Here is an 11825-nt window from a genome sequence, read left to right on the forward strand (position 1 = left end):
ACCCGGCACAGCCAGAAGAGGACTGGCCACCCCTCATAGCCTGGTTCCTCTCTAGGTTTCTTCCCAGGTTCCGGGCTTTCTAGGGAGTTTTTCCTAGCCACCGTGCTTCTACACCTGCATTGCTTGCTGTTTGGGGTTTTAGGCTGGGTTTCTGTACAACACTTTGAGATATCAGCTGATGTAAGAAGGGCTTTATAAATACATGTGATTGAAAACTAGACAAGTTCCATGACTCTTCACTCACCATAAGTGGGGCAAAGTAGTTGAAGATGTGTGCCAGAGTCACAAGGGTGGTGGGTTCTCCATGTAGGCTCCAACAGGCACTGTCTTTCTCCAGCACCTTCTCCTCCTGTTGGGAACAGACAAAGGGGAGAGAACGGTTGACATATGATGGCCAAACAATTCTGGAAACTTCCACAAATTTCCATGGTTTTAAAAATGAATCCCGGTTAATGTATTCCCGGAGTAAGGAAAAAAAGCAGGTAATCCTCTAACCAGGGATTTCTGAAACATACTTACACACAAATGTCTAACACAAATGAATCGTAAGATAAATTAATAAAATGACCATTTTAAAACACTATTCACTTACATATTACTCATACTATTGTATTTGGTAAATACCATGTACGATGAAGCAGAATTAAGCACTCAATAATACCTGTGAGGTTACACCATCCCTCAGCTGTTGAACAATAAAATAGCCAATTGAACAGCTGTTGAACAATAAAATAGCCAATTGAACAGCTGTTGAACAATAAAATAGCCAATTGATCGCTTTGTTGATGTTTGAATCCCAGATAACCCCCTTCAATGTTACCTGTGTGTCTAAGGTGGTAGACAGGACTGTCTTGATATAACCTAGCAGTTTGTGAGCCCTGAGCAGGTCTGCAGTTGGAGGATTCTGGAGGGGCAGGTATCCCTCTACAGGGTATCTGAGGGGGCGACTGCCGAAGTTGAACGCCACGGACTCTTTAAAGGACAGGCTGATCGCGGGGAAATAGGCTACACCTGGACCCATCTTAATGTTACTGAACGCTGTGCCCAGTGACTGGCCATTCCTGTGAGAGGGAATTGAAGAGAAGAGAATAAAAGCTACTTTAATATCTATTGTACAAAATAAATTAAAACTTTACAATATATCAAAACATGAGAATACGGTAAACAAGCTGTAAAAAAAACAACCCGTAATCTGTGATAACTTACAGACAGAATGTGATGGTTCCCTCGTCAAGGTCTATCAAACAGCTCACTATGTCTCCAGCTGCCCATGACTACAAAACAAGAAACATGTCAGGATATTACATTAGCTAGCACAGGACCCCATAATAAAAACGTTGATCTTGATGAACCATTGTGATCTTCTCACCTTGCCATAGTTAGTGGTCGTTACGTTCCACTTCCTGACTCGGTTTCCATCGTAAGCGTACGAGTCTGGAGTGTCACCCACACCTTCCTGATAAGAGAGAAAACACATTACAGTACCACTATACACCAGCGGAGGCTGCTGAGGGGAGGACGGCTCATAAGAACGGCTGGAACAGAGCGAATGGACTTATGGAAAACGTGTTAGGTTCCATTCCCCCCTCCCCAACTAAGGTGCCACCAACCTCCTGTGCTATACACACCCTCCTGATGAAAGACAATACATATGCTGAACACAACATATAAAGTGTTGGTCCCATGTTTAATGACCTGAAATAGATCCCAGAAATGTTCAATATGCACAAAAAGCTTATTCTGTTCACATTGTGCAAAAATTTGTTTACATCCATGTTAGTGAGCATTTCTCCTTTGCCAATTTAAATTCATCCACCTGACAGTTGTGACATATCGATAAACTGATTAAAGAGCATGAACATTACACAGGTGCGCCTTGTGCTGGGAACAATAAAAGGCCACTATAAAATGTGCAGTTTTGTCACACAACGCCACAGATGTCTCAAGTAGAGGAAGTGTGCAATTGGCATGCTGACTGCAGGAATGTCCACCAAACCTGTTGCCAGAGAATTGAATGTTCACTTCTCTACTATAAGCCACCTCCAACTTTGTTTTAGAGAATTTGGCAGTATGTCTAACCGGCCGTACAACCGCAGACCACGTGTAACCAGCCAAGGACTTCCACATCCAGCTTCTTCACCTGCGGGATCAGCTGCCACCCGGACAGCTGATGAAACTGGGGGTTCGAACAACCAAAGAATTTCTGCACAAACAGAAACCATCTCAGGGAAGCTCATCTGCGTGCTCGTCGTCCTCACCAGGGTCTTGGACAAACGCAGTTCGACGTTGTAATGTACTTCAGTGGGCAAATGCTCACCTTCGATGGCCACCGGCACGTTGGAGAAGTGTGCTCTTCACGGATGAATCCTGGTTTCAACTGTCCCGGAAGATGACAGACTGCCAGTACATGGCAGCATGATGAGGTGTGGGCGAGCATTTGACAACATTGTGAACAGAATGCCCCATGGTGAGGTTATGGTATGGTCAGGATTAAGCTACAGATAACGAACACAACAGCATTTTATCGATGGCAATTTCAATGGTTGAATGGCACCACCCTATCAGTGCCTCTGTATACGTTTCTGGTTCTAAGAACGATCTTACCTCCTGGTTGAACCTGCAGTTCAGAGTGCACCATCCTATCTGCATCAGGCCCTGTGACGAGATCAGCACCTCGTACGCCCATTTCCCTGGAATCCATGGTACAGTAGTAAACGTTAGACATGCTTCTGTACCAACATGAAATTTGTCTGATTTTTTAAAAACTATTAAGATCTGTACATTCAGTAAAAAGTATGATAGTGTAGAATTGTCTTGATTCTGAAGCATTTACCTCTGTATACACAGGTAGTAGCTCTAATGGAACTGAAATTGCTATGACCTATGACCTGGAAAGAAAAGAATACAATGACCAAACAGTGACAACATATGGAGTGAAAAAATAATAATAATTCAGAAACAGATGTTTATGTACAACATAAAAATTATTCTTTATCACTTCGAGTTGAAACGTATTCTAAAATTCTAGCAAACGTATTCTAAAATTCTAGCAAACGTATTCTAAAATTCTAGCAAACGTATTCTAAAATTCTAGCAAACGTATTCTAAAATTCTAGAAAACGTATTCTAAAATTCTAGCAAACGTATTCTAAAATTCTAGCAAACGTATTCTAAAATTCTAGCAAACGTATTCTAAAATTCTAGCAAACGTATTCTAAAATTCTAGCAAACGTATTCTAAAATTCTAGCAAACGTATTCTAAAATTCTAGCAAACGTATTCTAAAATTCTAGTAAATCTAACCATTTTATCATTTAGCAGACACTCTTATCCAGAGCAACTTCCAGAAGTGAGAGCATACATTTTCATAATGGTCCCCCCCCACCCCGTGGGATTTCGGGAACCCATAACCCTGGCGTTGCAAGTGCCATGCTCTATCCACTGAGCCCAACCCCAATGCTATGTTTCTCACCCCCAGCAGATCATCATCCACAAACAGGAGGCCCTCGAAGCCACTGGTGTGATCCAGGACCACGGTCAGAGGACCTAGACAACCATCCACTGGCTGATCTGGAGGACGAGGACAGGCTCTAGTATCAGTTTGGTGAGGGCCATGCACAGTACCAGTCAGGAGTTCTGAAATCTACTCATTCAAGGGTTTTTCTTAATTTAAAAAAAAAAAACTATTTTCTACATTGTAGAATAATAGTGAAGACACCAAATCTATGAAATAACTAAAATATTTTAATAAATCAAAATATATTTTAGATTATTCAAAGTAGCCACCCTTTGCATGGATGACAGCTTTGCACACTTGGCATTCTCTCAGCCAGCTTCATGAGGTAGTCACCTGGAATGCATATAAATGAACAGGTGAGCCTTTAAAAAAAAAAAAAAAGTGGAATTTCTTTCCTTATTAACGCGTTTGAGCCAAGCAGTTGTGTTGTGACAAAGTAGGGCTGGTAAACAGAATATATCACTATTTGGTAAAAGACCAAGTCCATATAATGACAAGAACAGCTCAAATAAGCAAAGAGAAACAACAGTCCATCATTACTTTAAGACATGAAGGTCAGTCAATGCGGAAACATTTCAAGAACTTTCAAAGTTTCTTCAAGAGCATTTGCAAAAACCATCAAGGGCTATGATGAAACCGGGTCTCATGAGGACCGCACAAGAAAGGATGACCCAGAGTTACATCGGCTGCAGAGGATAAATTCATTAGTTTCCAGCCTTTGAAATTGGCAATTAACTGCACCACAGATTGCACCACACAGAGTTCAAGTAACAAACGCATCTCAACATCAACTGTTCAGAGGAGACTGTGTGAATCAGGCCTTCAAGGTCGAATTGCTGCAAAGAAACCACTACTAAAAGACATCAATAAGAAGAAGAGACTTGCTTGGGCCAAGAAACACGAGCAATGGACATTAGACCGGTGGAAAGCTGTCGTTTGGTCTGAGGAGTCTAAATTTGAGATCTTTGGTTCCAACCGCCGTGTCTTTGTGAGACGCAGAGTAGGTGAACAGATGATCTCCGCATCTGTGGTTCCCACCGTGAAGCATGGAGGAGGAGGTGCGATGGTGCTTTGCTGGTGACACTGATTTATTTAGAATTCAAGGCACACTTAACCAGTATGGCTACCACAGAATTCTGCAGTGATATGCCATCCCATCTGGTTTGCACTTAGTGGGACTATCATTTATTTTTCAACAGGACAATGACCCAAAACAACTCCAGGCTGTGTAAGGGCTATTTGACCAAGAAGGAGAGTGATGGAGTGCTGCAACAGATGACCTGGCCTCCACAATCACCTGACAACCTAATTGAGATGGTTTGGGATGAGTTGGACCGCAGAGTGAAGGAAAAGCAGCCAACAAGTGCTCAGCATATGTGGGAACTCCTTTAAGACTGTTGGAAAAGCATTCAACCTGGTTGAGAGAATGCAAAGCTGTCATTAAGGCAAACGGTGGCTACTTTGAAAAATCTAAAATGTATTTTGATTTGTTTAACACTTTTTTTGGTTAGTACATGATTCCATATGTGTTCATTTTTTGGGGGGGGATGGTTAATTGCAATCCAATTACAATCCAATTACTTTATAAATAAATGCCACCAGCTAGGGTGGAGAGGACAATAGTCTTTACACCATAAACACAAACTGATAGCTTTATGAACATATGGGTCTGGTGTCCTCAGTAGAATAGTGTGTGTGTGTGTGTGTGTGTGTGTGTGTGTGTGTGTGTGTGTATACACCTCTGGTGTCCTCAGTAGGCTCTCCCTCAGTTAGCAGCCTCTCCAGATGAGCCCCCAGGTCCTGGAAGCCCAGAGGTTTCCTAAGGATGGAAAAACAACCATTAGACAACATTCACCCCCTACTTGGCCTGATAGTGGTTTATAGTTGTTTTATTGGTTTGTGGTTGAATGTAAAGGAAGGTTCCGGAAGACAGCTTAGATCCTTTCAAAAGTGCATTTCTGACGAGTTCCGTACACAATATTTTTTTGTCCAAGGTACTTATTGTAGGTCGTTCTGTAAAAGTATTAGTGAAACCTTTCCACAGAGAGCCTCCAGATGTTTCAGTGTTATTGTAGCCCTGAACTGGCACACCTGATTCAACTAGTCAAGGGTTTGATGGTCATATTTTTCACATGTTAATTATCAAGTGAGCTGTGAAAAAAATGGTTTATGTCCCACCAAATTTAGATCACTATAAACACTTAGTAAGCACACAGGTCAGCTGTTTGTTCACCGTCACCCGCCCTCAATTGCTAATAACCCATCCACAACCACACGAATACAGGTTTATGTAATAAACTGAAAATCTGATGCCTGCATCCGACATTAACCCCCAAAACAGGCCGATAGAAAATGTGCTGTATGATCAGAGACGGGGTTATGGTATTTGTTTTTTAAATCCTTATTTAGATAAGTTATGTTTCTGCTTATAACTTCAGACATTTTGGTAGGCCATGTGTTTGTCAACTTCTCTATAAATAGAAACATGCGGCTTCTCTTCAGTTGCCTTATAAGACAAACTTCTTGGTCACCAGAATAATGTCATTAAATCGATGAATGCGTCATTCCAGTTGACGTCGGTAAAGTTCTCTGTCATCTCTGCTTCTCTCGTGCAGAAGACGTTTAGAAATACAATAATTAATAAACAGGAACAATTTTCTGTGTTAAATTTCCAAATGACATTAGTTTGACCAGTTAAGGAAATTTAAAGCAGTGAAAACGACCCAACGTGTTTCTGAAAAGATTTCGGTTCAGGCTTGGATGCATATTTTATATGGTTGAAAAACAAGTCAGCTTTAATGATACTGATAAAGATAGGGGCCGTCTGTAAAGGTGCAAACTGTGGTTGAAATACTATCAGCTTTTATGATGCTGATAAAGATAACACCTTTAAAGACGGCCCCCTCATTCTCTCAAGACGCTGAAAGAAATAATTTCTCCACTCCGGACTCATTTTACATCAATAAATACTTAATTCTACAGGAGTTTATATTATATTAGACTATGTGAGAGGTTATAGAACTACAGTCAGTGTCAAGACTTCAGAAAGGTTACTATTCCAATTAACCCATCTGAACAGTAGGCCAGAGTTCAAATATGGCACATCAAGGGAAGTCCCCGTCTTGTGCCTCACACAATAATCACACATAAAACAGCCAACACAGCTATCAATCTCTTTTACCACTTCACCAAATCTTTCCCAAACATGATGTTCTGGCCCTCCCTTCAAGTTGTATTAAACTCTCCATTTCACAACGTTTCTCTTATTGAATTCAACTCAGACATTGCCCTTCTTGCCTCAGTGGATCGACGTTAACTTTTGCTGCCCAAGTTCCCAAAAGCCTTGGCGTGTATAGCCTATTAGGCTCTAATGGCAGATACATTACACAATAACTACAAAATGGATGGATGTTTAAGGTATTGTTGTTATCTCTTTATTCAACCCACCCGCCACCCTTCATCCACACAATATTTCATGACCCAAGACACAACCGCTCTGCGGATATAACCACGGGGACTGCGGGTTATGAGTGAACCCGTGTATCACTGGTTGTGACATTATCTTATTTAACCTTTATCTATGCAGGAATTACGAGGGACACTTGGCAAAATGGAATCCAGAGAACAAGAAGCAACGTATCCTCATCAACAAGTAGTGTTAGAGGCAGTTCATCTTTCCTCCTGGTCTGTCTTCATACCCTATCTATAGAGCCGCGGCGTGGGGGGGTGAAACCCGACGCTGAGCCCCCTGGACTACTGGGGAATGGGGACACATGGGTTCAAACTGTATCCGTTTTTTCCCCCCAATATTTTTTTTTTTTTTACTTGGGAGCGTTTGCTTTCGCTTGATAGCCTGATGGAATGAGGTAGCCGAGGGACCATTTCCATTGGTTCCATTGCGCCAGGCAAACTCAATTCAGCAAGGTTAAAAAAATTAAAAAAAGACTTGAAAAGAAAACCTACTATTTGAAGTTCGGTGGAGACATGGATCAGTTGCTCCATGCCTCTATGATGTAACACACATCAACGTTACTTTCAACAGCTAAAACTGTTGCTTCATCCTAACACTAGATAAAACATAGCACTACTAGGCTGCTTTGAAAACAAACTGGAAAAGGACTGGGGTTGCTTCACAAATGTCACTCTAATCCCTATGCAGTGACCTGGGGCCATAAGTATCAAGTGTCTCTAAGTAGTAGTGCCGATTTAAGATCAGTTTTGCCTTTTCGATCAGGGATTTTTTTCTACCATTGAAATCCTTAGTCGGGCTGCATAAGCGGTTTTTTATTTCTTTATTTAAATCGGGTCGCCTTTATCCTAACAGTTAAAAAAATTATATTTAATTACACATTTTCGGGATGGAAAAATGCTTCAGTGTGTAAACTTAAACAAAAAAAAAAAAAAATATGTAGAAATTGACCTAGGTGGGCCTCCCGAGTGGTGCAGTGGTCTAAGGTCCTGCATCGCTATGCTACCTGTGCAACTAGAGATTCTGGATTCGAGTCCAGGCTCTGTCGCTGCCGGGAGACCCATGGGGGAGGCGCACAATTGGCCCAGCGTCATCTGGGTTAGGGGAGGGTTTGTCAGGCAGGGGTGTCCTTGTCCCATCGCGCTCTAGTGACTCCTGTGGCGGGCCGGGCACAGTGCACGCTGACACGGTTGCTCGGTGTACGGTGTTTCCTCCGACACATTGGTGATACTGGCTTCCGGGTTAAGTGGGTATTGTGTCAAAGAAGCAGTGCCGCTTGGTTTGGTTATTTCGGAGGACACAAGGCTCTCGACCGTCGCCTCTCCCGAGTCCGTACGTGAGTTGCAGTGGTGAGACAAGACTAACTACCAATTGGATACGACGGAATTTGGAAGGTAAAAAAACAAACATTTTTCTACAGAAATTATTGACCTGTGTGTTTTTGACCTATATGTGTTTTTTTATAATATAAACTTTGAGAACTTACAATTACAAAAATAGAAGTTAAACAGTCAGGGAGAATTGAAATGTCCAAAAACAATCAATTTAGCAGTATTGATTTTGTTATTATGTTTGAGCAAAAGCCATGGCAAAAATGCATAGAACTGCAGAAAATGTATTTTAAAACTGCAAAATTTCCTCCACGGAGAAATGTCTAACATTTCAGAAAACTGGCATAAAAATTCTAACATTTATTTATGCCACCAAAATAGGGGCCTAAAATTCTCTAGTTCAGCCACGCCGACAGGCCGAACGTGCTCATTGCCAAGTCCACCAGCTAAACCCCTTTTTGATGCAGAAAAAAAACGTATTGATCACAACTAATTATATGACATGGACAGACGGGGGGGGGGGTACCTGATCCTAGAACAGCACTCCTACTCTGAGACGCTTGATATGGCCCCAGAGCCCACGGTCAAAAGGAGTGCACTACCTAGGGAATAGGCCAGGTGTCATTTGAGACGCAAACTGAGATTGCTACCAAGAAGGGCACCATGCCACATGTGTGGTAATATGGTTTGTTATTAAGGGACATTGCAGGATCACTGAAATCTAAAAGGTCATAGAGTAATAAACACTCAATAGCATCTGTTGATGTAGCATATTTCCTTACACACACACACAACCATAGAAATAGAATCATAGAAATCACAGATTTTATTTCTATGGCACACGCATCACAACCAAAGAGTAAACACACTACAAGGGCCAGTTCCCAAGAAACAGATTAAGCCTAATCTTAGACTAAAAAACATTCTCAATTGGGAATCTCCATTTAAAAAGCTTTTTCCAGGGAAACCTCCCCTCTGAGAGTAGTAGACATTGGTAGAACAGAAGAGTTGTAGACAAGAGTCAGACAGATACCTGAGGGAAGCCAGCGGGGGGCGTGGAAGGTGAGAGGCAGGAAATACATGGTGTAGGTAGTCGCTCAGTAATTTCTCATTCACAATACCTGAGAGAGAGAGAGAGAGAGAGAGAGAGAGAGACGACAGAATAACCTTTATCCTCCAAGTAAATGTACCAGGAACTTGACCTGTTGAAAATGGTGCCGACCACAATAAACAAGACAGAATATGTTGATGTATAATAGAGCCACTAAGTGTTCTAACAATACCCGAGAAAGACAGAGACCAAGTCTAATGGGGAAAGAATGTGAGAACAAGATGGAGGTCTACTAGGCTGGTTCCAGAACAGTATCTGATCAGCTGTCTTGTCAACTCCAATGGTCATATTCGCCTGAAACAATGACCATAGGAGTTGGCATGACAACAAAAACAAATCGGGGACCAGGCTACTGTCTGTCCTTTCACCATCTATCCATCCATCCATCCATCCCTCTCCTTTAAAAACCTTTTTCCTCCCTCCGTTCCACTCCTCACCTGACTTGACTTTTGTCCTTCCATCCATCCCTTCCTCCCTCCCTTGTCCTCTCCTCTCATTCCTGCTCTGCCTCTTCTCACCTGACTTGACTTTTGCCCATCCATCTCTCCCTCCCTTGTCCTCTCATTCCTGCTCCACCTCTCCTCACCTGACTAGACTTTTGCCCATCCATCTCTCCCTCCCTTGTCCTCTCCACTCATTCCTGCTCCACCTCTCATTCCTGCTCCACCTCTCCTCACCTGACTAGACTTTTGCCCATCCATCTCTCCCTCCCTTGTCCTCTCCACTCATTCCTGCTCCACCTCTCCTCACCTGACTAGACTTTTGCCCATCCATCTCTCCCTCCCTTGTCGTCTCATCCCTGCTCCCCCATCTCCTCACCTGTGACTTTGGGCTTGTCTGTGTCGGAGGCCAGTCTGTAGTTTCGTCGGGTCAGGGCTGTGCTTCCTCCCCCCTTAGAACTCATTCTGCCTCAGTGGGATGGTCAGGAGATGGGGTTACCTGCCGACGTTGACCCATGCACGGCTAGGAAAAGACCACCACACACCAATAATAAACCACCTTGTTGCATACTGAGAAAAACATACATAGTGCGTCTCAAACGGCACCCTATTCCCTATATATTGCACTACTTTTGACCAGGGACGGCAGGGCTATGGGCAAATGGAGTGCACTATTATAGAGAATAGGGTGCCATTTGGGTCGAACATACTGAAATGCATAAATAATGCTCTCATAAAGAGGGGCTCCTGGGAACTACGCCTGGGTTGGGTGACACTGACTAAACATTTGCTCTACTCTTAAGTTAGTTAACATCGTATTACCAATGTTAAAACGTTGCATGGAATGGAGTTGAGAATTTTGTTATATTAACTAGGTAGCTACATATGTGGAATTAAGAGCAGTAACGTTTCCTCCATATTTTGAAAAACAACAACCGTTACACCTGTACTACAATGCAATACAATTGTGTGTTGGAGTGTACACAACGCGTACGTACACAGCAGGTATGTAAGTGTATAGGGAATAGAATAGGGCGTAGGCAGACACACTGTACAAGACAATTACAGTAACGTTCGTTAACGTTAGCTTGCTAACTCGCAAGGCAAGCACATTTCAGACTGAGGAGAGGCTACTGTTGCTAGCTAGCTTGCTAACGTTAGATAGCCAATGAGATTGTGGTGGTACTGTAGGATAGTAAATCTAACGTTAGCTAGCCAAGCTAAGTAACTGCCTGGTGCAACGTTAGCTAACTAAAATACTTTATAGTTAAGCTAACCAAATCACGACCGTAGTGCAAATAGATGACACATTGACTAGCCATACATTAAAGTTATTGTACCTAGTTGCTAGTTAGCAAGGTGTTGTATCCAGGCTGCAAACAACGTTAGCTTGCTAGCTAGTTGCTAAGGATTGTGCGGTTGTGCACAGAAAACACTCACATCAATAAAACAGCTAGCTACAGTAGCTATGTGAATACGCAAACATTAAAAAAAACGAGTGGCTGGCTACAGCACTGATAAAGTACGTTCGCCTCTGATTATTTAACGATCTTTGTTGTCGGTTATATTTGCAGGCATTTGCAGTGCACGATCAACCCTTGGTTCCATGGGCAGTGACAGCCATCATTGCCGCTCCGCTGGACCGCTGTCTGTATTGGCTTGCTAACGTTAGCTGCTAAGTGGTAAGTAAGCTGGCTGGTTTAACACTTACCCGGTTCCCTTTCAACAACTCAAAGATCTCCACAAAAAAAAAAAACATGTATTGAAATATAAATGATGCTTGTTTGGACAATATTTCCAGTAATTGTGCGGTTATGCACCCAGACTCTCACTCCCCCCTTTAAATGTTTTAACAATCCTATTATTGTCAAGCGATTCGAAGTTACGGAGTACCAGCTGGTCCAAAATAGATCTCATTGCAGAACGCGAATGGGCTGATGAGATATATTCAGTCGGGG

At 42.5% G+C, this 11825-nt stretch overlaps 1 protein-coding gene across 1 annotated transcript in view; it reads right to left on the reverse strand.

Moving 5' to 3' along the window:
• rnf123 (ring finger protein 123) overlaps positions 1-11758 on the reverse strand; it is a 274648-nt gene extending 262890 nt beyond the window's left edge. The window contains exons 1-11 of the mRNA XM_014168342.3: positions 11579-11758; positions 10247-10390; positions 9350-9437; positions 5256-5335; positions 3472-3569; positions 2834-2888; positions 2605-2690; positions 1370-1456; positions 1207-1274; positions 821-1061; positions 245-349 (exon numbers count right to left, since the gene is read on the reverse strand). Of these exons, the coding sequence (XP_014023817.1) occupies positions 245-349; positions 821-1061; positions 1207-1274; positions 1370-1456; positions 2605-2690; positions 2834-2888; positions 3472-3569; positions 5256-5335; positions 9350-9437; positions 10247-10331 (993 nt within the window). The 5' untranslated portion in view covers positions 10332-10390; positions 11579-11758. The remainder of the gene's footprint in view (positions 1-244; positions 350-820; positions 1062-1206; positions 1275-1369; positions 1457-2604; positions 2691-2833; positions 2889-3471; positions 3570-5255; positions 5336-9349; positions 9438-10246; positions 10391-11578) is intronic.
• Positions 11759-11825: the final 67 nt, after the last annotated feature.

The sequence above is a fragment of the Salmo salar genome, chromosome 22 (assembly GCF_965601325.2).
Source record: "Salmo salar chromosome 22, fSalSal1, whole genome shotgun sequence".
NCBI lineage: Eukaryota > Metazoa > Chordata > Actinopteri > Salmoniformes > Salmonidae > Salmo > Salmo salar.